The sequence below is a fragment of the Erithacus rubecula genome, assembly GCF_903797595.1.
Source record: "Erithacus rubecula genome assembly, chromosome: 4".
In the NCBI taxonomy this organism is placed as follows: Eukaryota; Metazoa; Chordata; class Aves; order Passeriformes; family Muscicapidae; genus Erithacus; species Erithacus rubecula.
The window spans coordinates 55608444-55629072 of NC_136686.1; the positions used below are offsets into that span (position 1 = coordinate 55608444).

Consider the following 20629-nt stretch of genomic DNA (forward strand, 5'->3'; position numbering starts at 1 on the left):
GAAGTGATTGTTTAGAACCTGCTTGCCCTTCAGCTGGAATATCACTTTTTTTAGCAGTTTGTCTATGTATATGAGCTGGTAATAGCTGTATTTTTCTCAGCCACTCTCTCTGCCATTTCACTTTGCTCTTTACATCCTGCAAAACTGCTCATTGGCATTACTGTGGTGTTTCTGTGGAGGTCTGAATTAGTAGAGCATGTAACAGTTATGAGAATGAAATATCCCCACTGAACTTCAGAATTTAGTCAGCTTCTCAGTTGAGATGACTGAGGCCATTCACAATGCTCTGTTCTGAAGATATTTTAGGCTGCTTTGGCTTAAAAAAAAAAGTATCAGTCAAAATGCATAGAGATCTATGTTTCCAATATTTTAATTTTCATTTGTGGAAGCTGAAATGTGCTGCTGTGTATGTTTAAAAACCATTTAGGTGGCCCTGGTAGAGCTGCCATGCCAACACCTGGGAACACAGCAGCTTTTCGAGCAGCCCTCTGGACAAACATGGAGAAACTCATGGATCAGATCTGTGCTGCTTGTGGACAGGTACTCTGCACCTGATTCCTGTTTGTCTCAGTGTGCAATTTTGGATGTAAGAATTTGAATGTCACTTACCCTCTCAATAACTTCTCTCTGATAGGTGCAGCATTTGCAGAAAGTATTGGCGAAGAAAAGAGATCCTGTGTCACATGTCTGCTTCATAGAGGAGATAGTTAAGGTAAAGTTTTAATTTAGCTGAATATACTTTAGTAAATCTCCTAAGAAAAATGTAATGAGAGAATGAGTTTGTTTCCAGTTTTACAGTTGCATAATTTTTTTTATTAAATTGATGAGGAAGTGTTGAAACTCATGTGGTCTGTGGGTTATATCTGTAGGATATAAACATGTTCATTTTATTGTAATTTCTTTTGTTTTCTTTAAAAGGGAGCTGATAAGGCACCACTGTATGGATCATTAATGTCATTCCATAATACCATGTGATTTGAGTAATTAATTAAATCTGTTAGTTTGCATAGGAGACCATGTCTTCATCTATCATTTTCAGCCATCTGTTTCTCACTTCTTGACAATTTCTCCCTTGAAAAATAATCATGGCTGTTCTTTTGAGTACCTATTATTTTCCACTCATTTGCATTGTTTTTATTCATATTTGGAATAATTTGATTAATGGTCTCCTTCAGTGGTAGGAACAGGATTACTGAAACTGTCTCATCTACCTTAGTAGAAGAGAGTGAAAACAAAAGATATGTTCCTGTTGGCATTTCTTTCCAAGTGTGTAACTGGATTTTTAATTTACATGGACTTAATATTTGAAATAATTTGGGGAAGCTCTTCATATGCAAACATGGTCTTCTCAACACTGAAAGCAAATAAGGTTAAATACAGCCTTTATCTGTTTCTTAAGCCCTTCTCCAGAAGATGTTGCACAGAGCATCACTTTCTATGAGGTGATTCAAGCTTCTCTTTCTGTGCTAACACTAAAAAGCAAACTGAAATAGCAAAAAACCAGCCCAACCAAAAAAAAAAAAGTCCACAAACCCCACCCCCCCAAAAAAAGTTTATAAACTTTTTGCATATTTTCTTTATTAAAAAAGTTTAATCTGGCAAAAAATATCTATTGCTGTCTGGGTGGATCAGCCCTTCAGTGGATCAGCATAGAAACCTGGAGACAGACCAGAAACACTTGAAAGAAGAGTTTGGATGCAAGGGGAGCTTGGATAAATGATCTGTTGGTATTCATGAGTGGCTCCCACCCTGTGCCCATGCTTCTCACTTTCAGTCTTCCCTCTTGTAAAGCATCACTTGAAAAGGAGTTTCTCAGCAACTAAAAAGGAAGTTTTTTCAGTTTTTGAGGCTGATAATAGAGGGAATCCAAAAGAAATATTTTATCCTCCTGGAGACTAAATGAACAGCGAGAATAAATTTCAATGGAAGCAGGATAAGGAAAAACTCATTAGAAAATAAAAGACTTACTGGGTTGTCTTATGCTAAGTATGTTCTCTGATTTCTCTAATCACCCTTCTTTCCCTTAAAGTTCATACTTCAGGATTGCATCTAAGTGAAAAGTTTTATTTCCCAAATAAAATCCATCTGCTTATCTCTCTGCAGTTATCACTTTCCAATTACTTTGCTCTTCCATGGGTGTTTTGTTGTAGTGTTGTTCCAGGCTGGACATTGTCATTCTCAGCTAAGGAGGAATGGTACATGTTTATCTGATGTTCTGCTAGCAGAAATCTCTCAGCATGACACAGTACTGCTGATGGCAGAGATGTTTTACTTACTTCTTGCCTGAAATGGCTCAGTATAGCACCATGTTTTTCTTGGACATTGTCACAGTTAGACCATTTGTCCTGGTGTCCCTTGAATAAGGTGTGCAGATGGGTGAGGTCATGCCAAAGAGTAGAGCTGTTGTTCAGACAGAACCAGACATGTGCTGCATGCTGCTGAAATTCAGGAGTGTAAGTACAGATGGCTGTATGGGAGAGTATGAATTGTTTTAGATATAAATAAGAAATTGGGTTTTTGCCATTTACTAATGAAGATTCCATTTCGTATTGAACTGAAATGTGCTTTCCTCAACAAGTGTTCTGGAGAGGGAGAGAAGTTGGATTTTCTTTATTGTATTCAATTTCATTAATAAACTGAGCAAATGAACAAAACAAACCAAAGGTACTAATATTGTACCCATTTGCTAGAGCAGCATGCCCACTCCAGAAGATAAGAAAACGAATCATCCACTCTACAGTCTGTGCACTAATTACTGTTACTGATGTCAACATTATTATTATAGTCATCTTCTGCAACAGCTGCAGTACCACTTTGCCTGTCCATCTGCTTCCTTGTTTTGATTACTGCAGTGCAAGTATCATCCTAGGAAGCATAAGAGAGGAGGAGATCCAGCCTTTTTAAAGCACAAGTCCTTTAATAGCAAGGAAGCTACTTGCCTTTTTTTTTTTTAGTCATCATTCTCTTTTTCCATTGGGGATTTTTTGCGTCCTTCTCTTCACAGATAGCACAGCCTGCAGTTTTTCTAATTTTGTATTATGATCTCAAACATGTGCTTTTCGGCTTTCTAATTACCTGTTAACATAATAATATTTAGTAGTGTTGTATCATGTTGTGTCCAAAAATGTAGTTTTAAAAGCACTAGTTAATTAATTAAAGGAAGCACAAAAAGTCTCTGTTGAAAAAAAAAAAAAAGGAAACAAAACCTGACAGATGAAGAAACTGATGTACAGAACTCGGAAATTTTTAAATACTGCAGTTCAGCAAGAGGGCAATGACAACACCTGCATCTCCTCTACCCTGTGGTTTCTCCCTACAGAATTTCCTTCCAATTTTTACCAGCTTTAGATGTGGCCAAGAGTTAAGTAACAATCTCAGGCTTACATGAGGATCATGGAAGAATCTGGACATTAAATTTGCACTGCACGTTTTTTCACTCCTTCCCTTTGCAGATCTAGATTTTGGTATTTTTCCCTTGTCGCAGTATGAAATTGAGGCAATTCTGAAAAGAAATCATGCACTCATAGTACCTTCTAAAAACTGCTTCATTTCATACTAGTCATGAACTATCTATTCATTATTAATGTTGACATATTTAAATTACAGACTTCATTTTTTAACAAAACTATTAACTTTTTAAAGGAGAAATACAATTGAATGCACATTTTGTGGGTTTTATGTAAGAAAAAAATGACCTTTAATGACTGGATTTTAGTTGAAGAGGGCTAAAAGAATTCAGAATTCCCAGAGTTCTGATTTCTAGATTTGAGGAAAATAAATAGAGTTTTCATGGTATATGTTTTTTAAAAGATAGGGTTAATGCTGTCATAATGTTAAGGGTAAAAATTAAAATTACAAATAAGATTTAAATAATGGAAATTTGATATTTTTGTTCACCTTATGACTGGTTATTTATATCACCTTTTTCGATTGCTTAATTCACCTTTGGAGAGCTAATGGGTTACTTCAGTTTATTCTGCTTTATTGCTTCTCTCTTTCAGTGTGTAATGACTAATCCTTCCTCAGCTGTTGTAATGCCTAAACTACAATTGACTTCAGTGTAAATCACAGCCAAACATATCTTTCAGTGACAGCCACCTTCCTAATTAAAGATAAGAGTCCCTCTTAGCCCCTTGTAAAAGAGTTGAAAATGATCTTTGATCCTCATCTATTTTGGGTCCTTCACTCCTACATAGGCATCAAGGAACGGTTCTGCAAAGAGAAAAGCAGCCTGAAAAGCAGCAAATCATTTTTAAGGGAGGGTTGGGGTGGTCAGCAGAAAAGATGAGTGGGGTCTCTCCACTGGGCAGAAAGGTACAGGCAGCCCTGCCCTTGCTCACCTTTGGGTGTCCTGTTTGCAGCCAAGGCACATCACAAACCCTGTCGTTTACGTAAGCCTCCGGGTTAAAAAGTGAGCTGAGAGTTGTAGGGAGTGTTATTATGTACTTGGTGGAGGGCTCTTATCATTGCTTCTGCTGATGAATGTTTGGTGAGTAAGCAGGCTTTTTTTCCTGAGTTGTCAACACTGGCAATATGAGGTGTTAACGATATAGAAAGAAATGTCCTCAGCATTACATAAGATAAAGAAAATAAATGGAAAATATAGATGTTTATTGACAGAGTGTACTTGTATTTCACCTGCTTATTTCTGCTCCCCGTCCAAACTTGTTAAAAAATGTTGCCACTTTGAAATTATTCACATCTACCATCACATACTCACATTCAGTTGACGCAATTTTTAAAAAATCCCAAGTGGAAAAATTTGAAAAATAACCTAATTATTGTCTTACATGAATTCAGAAAAATAGTATGGTTTTCACCGGTTATTACAAGTATATGATTTATTTGTCACTATTTTTTGTAGAAACAGAATTTGATTACTTGCACATCATTTCTACTGTGATTTCTGTTTGTTATTTAGGCAATAATGAGGTACTTTGTGAAGATCTAAGCACAGGTGGATGAGCAGGTTTTTGGTTCCCAAAATATCTAAGACACTTTTTGTTTCAGATCTAGAAATTGCCTTGCTGAATTTGCTTGCAGGATTTTTGAGGACTCTTAAAGAGCCAAGAAGATCATACGAGTTAAAAGTCCCAGTTCTCATTTTGGATGAATCTGTGTGCCCAGACAGCCATACTAAAAGAAATTTGATTCTAATTCACATGGGAGTGTGAGAGCCTGTGTAATGGTTTTCTAATGACACTATGATTTCTGTAGAACTTTAATTCTCTTTCTCTGACAGAAATGTGCAGCTGTGAAGAAAAGGGGTGGTGTGGAGATTGCATGGGTTAGTAGGTAATAACGACCTTTGTTCTTTTTCACTTCTCATTTGGTGATGTTTGTGCAAATTGCAGGTCAGTGAGGGACTGTGCAGCTACAGAAGGCATGCCAAGAGGAACACAGTTCTGCCACTACATGATTCCCTCCACATCTTTCTGCTTGGCACCAGCCTCACACCCATGAGGTTTTTACTGCTTTGCCTCGGGTTAGCATTGCACCTAGAATTAGGGTTATGCTTAGGGCTAGGGTTCAGAAAACCACAAAGCCCTGAGCTCCAAGCATTCTGCAGTTTCAAAAGGCATTCCAAGGGGATGGAAATTATTAAATCAGTTGGTTTTCAATCAGCTTGCCATTGGAAAGAAATACATTTACCAGAAGTGCTGCTTTTTATCATCAGTCTTGTCAATCTTACCTGAGCAGGTCCGGCCTGCATGGACATGGTAATGAACCTGTTACCATCCTTCCATCCTTGGAGGGGATATAGTGTAGTCAAGGTGAAAGCATAGTTTGAATTGAAGCTGTACATACTAAATCAGTTCTCTGGATAGAAGAAAGCTGTCAAATCCCTGGAGTAGTTACTGGCTTTTGAATACTAAGTTCATTTATTTCCAGTTGATGCCTATCTTGCAGGAATATGGAAGGATTAATTAATATTTTAAGTAGTTTTGGCGATATAGGGCACTGTTTAATATCTAGGTGGTTTTGTTCCTTACAAATTAGTTTTTCTGAGGAATCACTTACACATTCCAATAGTCTATGAAATGCAGGGTTTTTATTTTCTGGTCAAGTTGTTTTTTGAGAAATAAAGCAAAGCTGCTTTTGTTTCTTTTGTCACTTCCATAAAGAGACCTTTTAAAAATGTTGCATTACTGCTGGAAGTCTAGAAACTATTACACCTTGGATATAAACTGATCAACCCAGTGTAATGAAATTCTGTGCCCTGCAGTAAAACAAAAAAATCAAGGTCATTTTTAAAATCACAGTGTCATTATTGGCATCTCTGAAGCTGTAATGTGTAATATAAACAACATTAGAAATTTAAATTCACTCTTATTTTAAGAAATTTAATCCTGACTAGTTTAAGGATAGATATAGAAAAGGGTTATTGGAAACACACTCAGAATTTTTATTTTCTTTACTGATTAATTGCATTACTGAGGATGATGTCTTTTTGTTCAAAGTCTAACAGTTAACATTTGGCAATCATGTTGCTATAGAAATAGTGCAAATAGATTTCCTTATTTCTGTCCCATAAGATCTTGCCGTACAAAATTGTTAAATCATTTGCATTGTGGCTTTGTTGGTGGAAAAAATATTTAGACTGTCCTTTAAACATCTCCGTTTTTAGAGCAACACTCACAAGTCCCGTGTTTCTCCATGGCGGAGCGTTTGATTACAGATAGAAAACACTGTATGTATTAGTATGCAAAGCCTGATTTCAGGAGCCTGCAGCAACTAGCTGCATGGCAATATTCTCTATATTGTTTTACATTTCAAAGAGGCTTCACAATAAAGATGTTTTTCACATTCTACTCAAAAGTATCAAAAATTCTGCAGGGAAAAATAAGTTGGAAGTGGTTGTTGTGAAGTAAGAGCCAGTTTAGAATCAGTGGGTCAGATTTATTATTTGAATGTTAAAATAGCTATTTTAGACACACACAAATATGATAATTCACAGATGGGAAATTATACTCATTAAGTTCTAAATTTACAGTGTGGAGGAAATAGAGACATTTGTAAAAATAAATATATGTCCTCTCAGCATCTTCTTACATTCTTGTCTAATACTGAAGAAGGGGGGGGGGGTACATTCATTCTCATTCCTTGAATTTAGATTTAATGTCAGATACTAAATAGTTGTTATAATAAGAACAGAGTGAAAAAGATTTAATTTCATTTTAATAATAGCAAAGTTAATTAGTAGTTTGATACAGGTTTTTTAAATGAGATAAGCTGTTTTTATGTTTGAGGAGACTTGAAATCAGTTTTCCAGGCTTTAGCATTAATATTATTGTATAGTACCAATGAATGCAGATATTCTAATATATTTCTTTTGATGATACTGGTAGTCAGCCCACTATTGTTCAGTGGTTTATTAACTTACTAGTAGCTGTTAGTGAAAATGTGCTGTATTTTTTGAACTGGGAAAGCTAGTCATTTTTATATAAGTGAGTAAAGGTTTAGCACATGAATTGTGTCAGTCTGTAGTTTCTTCTATAATCTTGTGAGCAGGGAACATCGAATCTAAATTTCAAATCTATGCAGTTAATGCATCAATCTGAGTGATAGTCTTGCTTAACACTATTAACAAGTCTGCTTCGGTGCTGTAATACCATGCACTAAAGATAAAAGGACTACTGAAAAAACAAATTAATAGACAAGTATAAATCCCTCCCTCCATTCATTCCATACCAGTAAAAAGTACTGATCTAAATCCTTTCCTTACCACCAGTCATTGGTGACTGAGTCTGCAGGCTCTCACAGTTGCAGTGTTCTGAAACTCAGCTTTTTATCAATGTGGGGTTGATCATGAATGGCCCAGCTGAATGACCAGGCACAGAAAGTGGTGATCAGTGGTGCAAAGTCTAGCAGGTGATCAGTAGGGTAGCCCCACAGTGGGTCAATACAAGGTGCAGTTCTGTTTTAAGACTTTCATTAGTGATCTGGATGATACGACAGGGTGTACCCTCAGCAGGTTTGCTGATGACACAAAACTGGGAGTAGTGGCTGATGCTCCAGAGGGTCGTGCTGCCAATCAAGAGGGACCTCAAGAGACTGGAGGAATGTGGAGGAATGCACATTTTTAATTTCACATAAATAATATATACCATGGAAGTCAAACTACCTCTGTCTATTATTTTAATAAGGATAAACTTTGTTCCATTCACATACACAATAAAGTGAGCCCCACTATTGAGAAAATACATAACCATTTGTGGTCTAGCCTGCTGGACATGTTTTGTCTGATTTATGGGTATAATTTTCATGATCAAGTAATTCCTCTGTGAATAGTATGTGTGCCTGTGTAACAAATTTTTAAACAGTGTGAATAAGGGAATAATTACAGTGGCTGGGCCAGAGTGCAGTCTGATTGTTGTCGTTTTCTGTTTTACTCTGCACAGATGCAAGTGAGTTACCTAGAAATAACATATTTTAAAGTAGCTAAGTGCTAATAGTCCATACATCTTTCAAAAGTATCTGTCCATTCCCCTGGTTGTGGCCAGGTGTCCAGCAGGTCAGAATAACAGAGGGTTGCCCTAGTGTATGTTATTGGGCAGTTGTTCAGTTCATTCTGAAAATAAAGAATTAACAAGAGGACAGATCTAAACTGTCTTGCACTGCCCAAGGAATTGCATAGATACTACTAAACCATGTAAGTGCCTTCTCAGCTGTTCAGTTCTGGGGAATGAAGCAGTTGCTGGTCACAGGAACAGCAGCGACAGTGTTTTTAATTTAGAGTTTGGGTTGATAGGTATTAGTTTGTGTAACTGTGCTTTAGACATTGGAGCATTTTCACAACAGATCTTTATTAGAAAATAGCTAGTTTCATGGCTGATCTTACTTTTCCACCATTTTGTAGTGGTACAAAATATGATTTATGTGCAGATTTTCTGTGCTGTGAGATCAAAATGAAGCTGCAAACAGACAGTACATTAATTAAAAAATGCTGCATTAAATGGATCTGGTTTGGGGGAAAAGTTCTGTTTTGCCATTATAGTCTTACAATTTCTTGCAATTAATGTTCATAATATTCAATTTGATTATATTTCACGATGGGGAAAATATGTATATGTCAACCTGAATCTTGCCTGTCGTGAGTTTTAGATACCATCAATTACAGTTAAGGTTCTTTTGTTGAAGGAAAAACATATCACATGACAAGAGGAAATAGCGTTTTATTTTATGCTGAAGTGCAATAATTTACTTCTGAGAGACTTTCAATTATGTAGGCTTTCTAGGTGCACAGTATGCACCTGTAACAGCTTTGTGCCCAATAATAACACCTCTTAGCTTCAGGAGGTTTATGTGTTCTCTGTGTTGTTAAACACATACACTGGGTGGGGGGACAGTATGACAGAATGGTGACCTTTTTTCCAGTGTGGTTGGTTATGGCATAGGAAGCTGTTTGAAATGATTGCTACAGAGCTGAAAAGATAATCGGATGCAGTTCATTACTCATCTTGTCAGCTGCTCCTGCTACAAGGGATTGTATCACAAGATGTTAATCTGCTTGTGACTAGATTTCAAAGCAAGCACTTTTATTTTGGAGGGGGTGTAAATAATTTAACATCTTTCAATTCTATTTCATTTTCAGAGGCAAGAGAAATGGAAAATTTCTGATTTAAAGTCTCAGAATATTAATTGATAGAAATATTAGTACATCCTTGTGGGTTATTTTACAAATACATGATGATGTGCTGCAAAAAGCTATCTAATTGCAGAAATTGTTCTTTTTAAACTAATTATGAGGTAATGTATTCCTTGAATAGTAGAGGTTAGTCTGCTGGCACATTTCAGTATGTTTTGCAAGTATTAGACACAAGACAAATTTGGACCAAAAGGAGCCCTATCTACACATCAAATTGCTAATGTGGATGTACCCAGTGCTCCCATACATTGTCTGCCACTGAGGAGATTGGGTGTAGGTGTGGAGGAGGACTATATTCATTATTTACAGATGGGAAGATGACAAGAAGGTAATTTTAGCTACTTGATTTTAGCTTTCTGAAAGCAAAAGGCCCAAAAGAGCAGTTCCTGTCTGATGCTGTGGTTTGCCTTCTCACTGTGCTGTATGTGAAGCACAGGGAAAAGCTTATAAACTTTCCATTACATTAAGATGAGCCAGTAGATTTGCTGTGTACATTTCAAGCAAGCAAAGCTACCTTTTCCTCCTCAAACTTCATCCTGCCTCTCTTTTTAAGTCCTTGAAGAAGTTGTCCAGTACAAGGGACATTCCTTTAATTTCCTGCCAGAGAAAAACACTCCTTTTGCTACCTTTACATGTAATTTTCTAGTATTGATTATTGTCAGATGGAATTGAATGCTACATTTTAAGCAGTTAAATTATAATTCACATAAATCTAACAAATCTAGAATACATTATTTAAAAAAAACAAGCAGTGAGAGACTTAAATGTACTTTAAAAAGTAATATATTGAATTAATGTGTAAGCAAAAGAAATTACAGATTTAAACAAAATAAATTGTTTCTGGATGCTCATGGTTGCATATGGCACTTTTTTACTCCCTCAGGAGAATCTAATGCTAATGCCTTGCTGTATTCCTGTTTTGGTAGCTACAGTCCACCCACTTAAATACCCCCTGGTGTATGTGTAGGCAACAGTATTATCTAGTTCCTGCCACATCTCTTACATGGTCTACATGGTGCTATTAATCAGCAGCTATATTTCCCCTCCAGAGAGACTGTATCTCAGCACTGGACAAACTGAAATCTCCTATCATATGTTATAGAAGTAACCAACACTCTGTAGATAGTGGTTTTAGTTAGTTCAAAACCAGGGCATTTATTTTTTCCCCTAAACATTTTTGACTGAATAGTCAGTCAGTAGGAAATGTACTTGACTTTTTTATGAAGCTTTTCCCCTCTATCTCTCCTCATACATAATACAGTTGGTTAGCTGAGCCATGAAAGCCTTCTTCACTACAAAATTCTGATACAGTTGTTGTACACCATTCCCCCAGGCCAGAAAACACAAGCTAATGAGCAGAGGCTAATTGAAATGACTGTGGGTACCTGTGCAAATGTGTGCATGTATATGTGTTATAGAGATACATAGGAAAGGTACATATTTCCACAACAACCTAAAATGTCATCTCATGTTGCCATTACTTGTCACCATGTTGAACCTGACAATTATGACAGAAATGTTGATGTGGAAGGGTACATGTTTATTTTTTCTCTGGACCCTTTAATCACTGTGTTTTCTGCTGAGACAGTGACAGAGATCTAGATGGTAATTACACTAATGAAAAAAAGAGTTGTTTGAAAGTGCTGTCTAAGTATTTTTCCACCTCCATTAGATAATTTAGGATTTGAATTGAGTTACCATGCTCAATAGACAACCATTGTTCCAGGTTGGGATAGAGAATATGAAAACAAATTGATTTATTCTTGAGGTGAAAGGCCATTTGTTTTATAGTAGTTTTCAGAATCTAAATTTGAATCTGTGAAATAAAGAATTAAGTATTTTCACATTTATGCTATAGCAATACATTTGCCAAAGAAAGTCTTATGCAGTGAACCTTCTTAATAATGTTCTGATATTCTAATTTTACTTTTCCCATTTATGAAAGTCAAGCACAATTTTACAGAAAATAACAAACCTAGCTATAAAGTAAATTTCTTAGTTTCTAAATCCATCATTGTCCTCAAGCAGTCAAAAATGAGATTCTGCAATCCCAGTTTATTTTACCATTCAGTGTTATTTATCACACATTTTATGAGTCCAGCAGCATAAAAGATGTTCTCTCTCAATTCTTAAAACATGACCCAGAAACTTTATCCTTCTTTATCTTTAGAGAAAAGGAGTAGAGCTGGATGAATTTCCCATCTAATTCCAGAGTTTGTGATGATAATCCTATTTTTTATCATTACTTTTAGATTCATCACTGTATCTTTGACTAATTTTCAGGTTTTATATTAATTCTTTAAGATGATTTTTTTTAAACTGAATCTTGAGCTTGAACTTGCAGTCTCTCAATGAAGAGATCTTCAAGAGGGATGCAGTGATACCTGTTAATGAATGACATTGGAAAGACATTCTTTGCTTTGCCCATTATTGCCACTGCTATTGAAAAAAGACCATTTTTTCCCATTTATCGTCTAAGTAGTAGTAATTAACTTTGGAGTAGTGAGACTTTAAATATAATAGATTATCTCCACCTTTTTGTGCTGCTGCTGGACAGTGCAGAAGTTAAACTGATATTTATTTTCTTTTCTGTTTATCATCCCTATAGTGGTTGGTCAAACTGGTTAATGCAGAATTAGTGCTATGGATGGCATGTACATCATGCAAAGAAGAAAACAGTTCTGTTCACAGCAGGTTTTCTCTTCCCATGAGAAAACTGAACAGTCTTCCAAGTAACTTAACAAGCAGGCAGGACAGGATACCCATCCTCATCTCCTGGAATTTTTTCTGTGTCAAACAGACAGGGATCAAAAATCATGCTTTAATGCTTGACCCTAAGTGCCAGGTGTTGGGGGCAGCAGGGAAGCAGCCTGCCCCTGCACATTCCCTTTGGTGTGCTCCCATTTCCACTTCTGACTGCAGCCCTGCTGCCACCAGGCAGTGAAGAGCCAGCTGTGAGGTTCACTGTACTTTTGTGTGTTTTATGTTTTTGGGGACCAGAGCTGTTCTTCGTGCAGCAGGCAGTGGGTTTGGTCCCTATTGGAGTTTGCCAGTGTGTGGTATTGGCAGTAAATAATTGGTGTGCTGTAGCCAGCACAGGAACTGCCATGGAATGGGAAGGTCACTGCAGTGCAGAGAGGTTTTCTAACACATCTCCTGAGGTGTGCTGCTTTGGGCTGCACTCACACCCCTACAGAGCTGGGAGCATTTCTCTCAGACTTGGAGGAACATATTTAATTTGAGACAAGACTGAAGCTTTTATTTTTGTTCTCTCCAATACTTTTTCTAGCTTTAAACCTGAGGGAGACTTCACAGATTTCACTTTGTTTTTATTCTCAGTTATGAAGAGCAGCTTTGACCAGAAGCATCTACATTCCTTGAGATACTTTGAAAAGAGTGTGTTTTGAAACTTGTATTCCTTTTGTCCCTTGCTCTCAGGATGGCCAGTCTGATATCTTGTACAAATTTTGGACTGCAGTAACCCAGACACTTTCCTCTCAGTTTCAGTCAGCAACAGACTGTAAGTATTCAGTATAAATGATTTGTAACATGTTCTGTAATTATTCTGAATCTTGCTTTTCAGTAAGCCCTTTGCTTGGTATCTCTTCTACCAGAACTACAACAGTGGTTCACTTAGCATAAGGTCTGTGTGTTTAAAACTTCCGAGTTTGTAAACAGACAGAATCCTCCTAAACTGTGGTTGAATTTTCAGAAAGAAATGTTTCCTGTTTCATTAAATAGTTGTTATCTAATAACAAAAAGTATTTTTCTAACTGTGAGTGGAGGTAAAAATGTTTGGAATGGTACATTATACTTCCTAAAGCAAGTGGGTTTGCCAAATTCAAAATTAGTAATTTGATTTTAAAGATAAATTTTTAGTCTTTTCTTGTTAAACTGTTAAACTGATGGGTCAAAAAAATCAGATTTCAGCCATTTTTTGGATGCCTTTATAAACAGAATTTTAATTACTTCAGAGTTGTCTTATATAAATACAGATAAACAGCTGGTGTTCTGACTATACACAATTTTCTCTACATGTTAATATGGAAATAGCTAATACAATCAAGGAGTATTAAATATAAATCATGTTAGCATAAGACAGTTTTATTACCAGAACATGCTAATGCAGCAGCAGTTGGATCATAGGTGAGTTTGGTACTTTCATAAATATATCTTTCACATTTGCATAGAGTGTTTAAAGTTAATATTTTGCACATAGAGGTGAAGTGAATAAGATGTGCATTTATCTTTGTGATCTCAGCTGTTGCACTGGCCCTTCAAAATTTGGTCCTTCCAGGCTTTATGGCAGCAGTATAATTTTGAGGAGCTAGCTGGTGGATTCATGTTCAGTGGTTGCTAAGTAACTAGATGATCCCAAAAGAAAATGTATGCATCTTGTGTTAAAATGTATTAATTTTACTGTTGTTTGCCTTACTCATTGCTTTAAGAGCAGTATGTACATACCCTGAGCCTCCTGTGCTCAAACTGAACACGTGCTGCCCGTTCTCAGCACTCGTGTTTAAGATTGTAAAATTCTGTCATCAATTAATGGGAATAACCAACACTACAGAACTGAGGGAACTCTTTGTCAGCTGTACTTTTTCTAACAGCTATTCAAAACTATTTTATTACTTACAGTTTTTAAAAATGTGTTTTATATAAACATTCACAGAGGGGTTTCGATGTCAATGATATTTTTATGTTGCTACAGCTGAGTTTTGGGGAGACAGATTTTTTCATTTTAAGCAAGGCATCTACATGAAAATGTTCATTTTTAACATAAATTTCTGGTGACTGAATCCACTGACATCAGTCAGATTCTGTATCATGTAGATCAGAAGAAGACAAGATATCAGAAAAATAGTATAAAAATAGGAATTTTTGGCAGTTTAAAAGGTTTGATATTAGATCATGATTTGCTTTTGTGAGGTTGGGACTGTCTTTGTAAACATAACTTCATGACCTAAAAAGATCTGCTTAGTAATAAATGTGGATCCTCCAGTATTCAAAATTATAAATATGAGTGGAAAACACAGGCTGGGTGAAATGGGGCAGATGTCTGAAACTTGAAAAACCTACAAATGAGTGGAGCAGTGTTAATCTCCCCATGTTATGGGAAATCTATAGAGTATGAGTGATGTTAGATCAAGATTAGCAGTTGCTAAAGCAGTTGTACATTTGTTTCATTTCCTGTTACTTGTGGCAAGCCTTTCAAAGCTGAAAATAATGCTGCATTTTCTGCTGGCTTTGTCATTCTTTGACAAGTTTAGAGTTGCATATTAAGTACCTTGTTTTAAGAAGTGTGCATAAAAGCATATGCTTCCCTCATCACATTTCTGAAGTCTTTAGTTCATAGGAATTATCTTTGTCTGTTTAAAATTGTTATCTTCAAAGTTGCACAGCCCCACACTTATCCTCCATCAAGATATTGTTTGCAAATCTCTATATTTAGAGTTCCAATTACACTTTGGCCTTAAATGAATGATAACAGTAATTAAGTTTGATACCAAACATATATTTTACAAAATAAAGTAAGTTTTTCATATCCAGTCTTCCAACTGTGAGTTTTTTGTATTGGTGCTTTACATCCTATGTCAAGTGCATTTAATATTATAGTTATTTCACTTTGAAATAAATTACAAATATTACATTATTAATATTAAACTTAGGATAGCATGTAACATTGATATCAATTCAAGGATAGAGGTTGTTTATAGGAATAAAAAAATTAGTTTGAACTTAGCATTGTGTGTTGCTTACTGCTTTATTTTGCAGCCTCTACGTTTCTGAAACAAGCCTTTGAAGGAGAATACCCTAAATTACTGAGGCTTTATAATGACTTGTGGAAGCGCCTCCAACAATATAGTCAAAATATTCAGAGGAATTTTAACACAAGTGGAACTACTGATCTTTTTGCTGAACTTCAGCAAATGGAAGAAGATGCTCAGGACATATTCATGCAAAAAAATGAAGATTATGAGTATGTATTGTGCACTGTAAGATTGTAAAATATAAATTTTTCACCATGTAAAGAAAATGGATTTTTTTTAAACTTACTGTTATTCAAATTGTCAATGCAGGAGAATTTTAAAGGCTTTTTTCCCCTCTGCCAATTATTACTCTAACACTATTTTAGAGCTGTAGGCTTTCCATTAAACTATAAATCTAACAGTGTTGGGTTGTATTGTCTTTCACAAAGTCTCTGACTTTTAAACAAGTTCTTTGATTCTCTTTGCGTGAAAAAAGTAGGAAAATGGTAAAAATTCGGTTTTGTATGCATTGTGATTACAGCAGTAGCTGTCTCCTAATGACACTGCAATCACTTGAGTGTGACAAATGCTCAGTTGTTATGATTCACAGTTTTTAGTTTATACATCATAGAGTAAACATGATCTGAGTGATATCAGAAAGATCAAACTGGAACAGGCTTATCAAGCCTATTAGGACTTAGAGACTTATGTAAGATAAAATGAATATTTTATATGAGAGTTGTATTGACTTAAATATGTTCTTGAGCAGTCAGTGGGAGACTTACAGAAGAATGTTTTACATATGCATATATTTAAAAAGCAGAAAGGAAAAACAGTTTCAGTATTGCAAAGTTTGTATGTCTGGAAAGATTTAATGCTATTGTGTATTTTAATTTAAAATGTAGTAACTTTTTCTTATATACAAAGTCCAGAAAAGGCCTTGAAAGATTCACTGCAACAGTATGAAGCTGCCTATCTGTCAAAATCCTTATCTCGACTGTTTGACCCCATCAATCTTGTCTTTCCTCCTGGAGGTCGGAATCCTCCTTCTTCAGATGAGCTGGACAGCATCATTAAAACTATAGCCAGGTATGCACATGTGAGGTGTTTTAAATGGAATGTTCAATGTGTACTCGTTCATAAGTTACAGTTTTAGAAAGGAGACTTCCTTAGTTGTAAAAGGTTGGTTATTCTTTAATTATAAAGTAGATTAGTGCAAAAATTAAGTCAGAATTTGGGATGGGTTGGGATGGGATGGGATGGGATGGGATGGGATGGGATGGGATGGGATGGGATGGGATGGGATGGGATGGGATGGGATGGGATGGGATAAAATAGAGTAACACACAGTAGAGCAGAATATTTCAGTTGGAAGAGACCTGCAATGATAAATCCAGTCCAGCTGTGTGAACACTTCAGAATGGCCAAAAGTTAAACATGTTTAGGGCACAGTCCACATGCATCTAAAATACTGATATGCTTAGGGCATCAACCACCTCTCTAAGAAGCCTGTTCCAGGGTTTGACCATCCTCTTGTTAAGGAAGTGGTTCCTTAATGCTGAGATGGAACCTTGCCTCATGCAGCTTTGAACATTCCCACATCTCCTCTCAGTGGGTTTTTGGGAGGAGTGCTCAGCACCTGCCTCTCCACCTCCCCTGCTTAGGAAGCTCTAGAGGCCAATGAGGCTGCCCCTCCTTTTCTCCAGACTAGACAAAGGCAAATCCTTTGCTACCCCTCATAGGACATTCCTTCCAGTCCTTTCACCAGATCTGTTGCCCTCCTCTGGCCATATTCAGATAACACCACATTCTTCCTAAATTGTGGGACCTTGAACTAGGCATGGTGTTCAAGGTGAGGCTGCACCAGTGCTGAATACAGCAAGTTAGGCACCTCTTTATTTAATTATTTATAATAAATTATGCATTTAATTATTTATTTTATTGATTTTTGAATAAATGAAATTTTAAAAAAGCTTTAATGTTTAAGCTTATAAAAGATCAGGAAGATAAAGTTTACATGTACTGTAAATATCTGGTATGTTAATTATCCTGTTTTTCAAAGGGAAGTGGTAGTTGCTTGGCTGGAAGTGATAATACCTGGTGTAAATACTTTTTTAGAGTAAAACAGCAAGATAATAGGTAAAGATGGCTATTCTAGGTGGAATCTGTAGATTGAAATACCTAAATTACCAATGATGCTTTTTCCCTCATAAGGTTTTGGTAATGGCTGCTCTGTTTAATAAACTCTGAAAAAAGATAGGCAATATTCACAGTATGTGTGTATATAAAATGTTAAATATTGACATAGTGCTTGTGACTAGGAATTGCAGATGCTCAGAACATGCCTGTTGGTGTGATGACTGATACTATTTTGCTCCTTACAAAAGAAAAGGGAAAACAACATGAAAATTACAAAAATTACAAAAATTACAAAAATTCATCCGAACTTTCCAGGGTGATCTTCAGCTAATAATGTTTGGGGTCCTAGAGAGTTGTCAGAGAAGATTATTCGAAGTTGGGGTGCCTAGTGACCCTCCAGCTCTTGAGAGAGGTTAAACTCTCCATTAGCAACATGACAGTTCTTGTGCTTGCCTGTCTTCAGCAGAGCAGTTTTGAATGCAGCCCCAGCCCATGGAGATCTGAGCATGTTCACGAACAAAAAATACTGGAAGAGATTTAGAAGTCTTTTCCTTCTTCGTTTGTTCCCTGTCATTCCTTGGGGGCCTCTTTTACTATAAAGGATTGCCTAAAACACAGCTTATTAGTTGTGTCAAGCTAAGGCATCCCCTGGGTATTTCTGCACAGCTCATGCAATTCCAGAGTTGAATGACTGTGTATTCACCTGTAATGTTTGAAGGCTGCTGCCAAAGCTTGAATGTAGTTAATTGCTGTCAATATTTTTGAATGGCTTACTAATAGTGATTTCATACTGAGGTGTCATTCCTAAACCTTGCTCATTTTTACTAGAATAGGAACACTGCACATAAAATTCCCAAATGACTTGTTAAATTGTAAACTGAATTACTGTGCGTGGAAAGACTTGCTTGTATGTGTTACTCTCTAAATTGACGTGCCACGTAACTGTGTATTCATAGTTAATCCTTCATCGATTCAATACAGTATTCAATACAGCACTGTTTAGTTTTTAATTAAGATTTGTAATGTTTGTTTGCAGTGAGTTAAATGTGGCTGCTGTTGATCCAGACCTGAGTTTAGCTGTGGCCAAAAATGTGGCAAAGACCATTCAGCTTTATGGTGTGAAGTCAGAGCAGCTTGTAAGTAATTTTAAATTTCTAAAAACTAATATTTTTTCATGTACAGTGTTCTGGCTTTTGTAGATTTAGAGCATAACAGTTAAGCAGACTAGATAGACAAAACTTTCCAATTAGCTTTCCATTGTATTTATGAACATTATCAGTTAAATTCTGCCTTCAGACAAACATAGTCTTAGATAGCAGTAAAATTTATCTGTATACCTCCAAATTGAATTTGCCATATTAATTTTTAAAGCCTCAAAATTGTAGCTGTCATTAAACAAAATCAGGACTGTTAAATTCAGTTCTTTATTAACCACATTTGATACTGTATCAGTTACATGATACTGCATCTTTATGGTATTAAAATTTAGACTATTCAAATACAATTTTTCACTACTTGCAAGAAATTTTGATTATTTTTTCCCATATATTTGTTAGTTGACATATATTTAACTGACCTTTGACTTGTTTGCATTTGTCTTATATTTCCAGTCATTTACCATGCAGTGGTAACTTGTGTTAACTTCAGTAGAAGAAAGATCCCCAAATCCTTATCCTTTCAGTAGGAAACTTCAAAAAGCCTGTGGATAGTACAGTGAATGTTGCCATCATACCACAAAAAATTCAGATGAACAATTTTCTCTGAGGAACTGTTGCTGCAATTATAATAGTTTTCTTATGTAGAAATGAAAATAAATTTTTGCAATATGCAGACCCACTAGAAATGATTAACTACTTGTATTTGTAAACAAGATTTTCACTTAATAAACAACATTAATTCTGACAGCAGACTCAGATTGCAATAACATTCAGCTACTATATGTTTTATTTAAAGAAAGATGCTTGCTAATATATTTTTGTACCAATTGGCTACAAAACATTGCAATAATTTAGTTAGTGTGGTTCTGTTTACCTTTTACATTTATGCTGTCTCGGAATAGCTTTGAAAAAATTGAAATTCAGTAAGATCTTTTGTTTACCTTGTCTGTTGGGTGAATTGTCTTGGAAGTTTGCAGACTTGGTATATGGGAAAGGAACATAGGTGAAGCAGTCATGAAGGCCATAAAGAATATTTTACATTTTAAAATAAAAACAAATGTTAGTATTATTTTGTTAGGTATTTAAAGAATGGTGCTTAAGTTGGGTCTGTTTTTAAAGATACCAAATCATGGCTTCATATTTTCAGAATAAAATTTGCTTATGACAGAAATTTTAGTAGAGTCATCATAGGTAAAAAAAAATATCTTGTTGTGAATATGTCATGGAGTGATGGAGTGTGGTGTCAAATAGTGGCATTCAGATGGGAAAAAAAAGACCTTTCAGCTGTAATTATGAAAATATCAGGGTTGTGCTCATCACCTCTGATAGAGTCTGCCAGTGGATTCTTTGGAAGTGACATCGTTTCGTGATCAGACTGCTGGGAAATTCTTAAGAAACCCTGGAAAAACCAAGATGCCTAGAAATAAGCTGATAAGTATAAGATTTGTGGCTTTGTGTTAGCTAACCTTAAAGTAAAAAACTTTAGGAGGAAAGAGGGAGTGAGAGCCCTTGAACTTCTTGAATTTGACAACTGGAACTGCAAACTTGAAACACTGAAAAGCTAAGTGATGGGATTAGCCAAGCTGGCAGGATCAGCATCTATGTCCTTGAAGCACATACCTACAAATTGTAAAATAGTGATCAGGAGTATTGCACAGCTACCCTTTTTTTAAACTTCTTTCTTTCCTTGCTGATACACATTTCAAATTTAAAAACCAGAAGTGCTCAGCACCGTTGCCAAGCTGTAAGTGTCAGAGTCATCTTTGAAGTGCTGAAATATCATTCCTAGCCTCCAGCTGCCTCTCCAGCAGGGCATGGCTCTCCCACTTGTCCTCCACCATGCTTGCCAGCCCTCTGGATAGAATCTGGAACAGTTTAGCCTTTTTTTTGGTGCCTATTTTTGGGCAGACAGATTGAGCCTGAAATGTGCACCA

The 20629-nt window shown here is 36.1% G+C and overlaps 1 protein-coding gene across 1 annotated transcript in view; it reads left to right on the forward strand.

The window, feature by feature from the left end:
- Window positions 1-20629, forward strand: part of COG5 (component of oligomeric golgi complex 5) — a 177138-nt gene that overhangs the window by 117577 nt on the left and 38932 nt on the right. The window contains exons 9-14 of the mRNA XM_079304319.1: window positions 428-540; window positions 635-712; window positions 13088-13169; window positions 15425-15629; window positions 16327-16488; window positions 18575-18674. Coding sequence (XP_079160445.1) covers window positions 428-540; window positions 635-712; window positions 13088-13169; window positions 15425-15629; window positions 16327-16488; window positions 18575-18674 — 740 coding nt within the window. The remainder of the gene's footprint in view (window positions 1-427; window positions 541-634; window positions 713-13087; window positions 13170-15424; window positions 15630-16326; window positions 16489-18574; window positions 18675-20629) is intronic.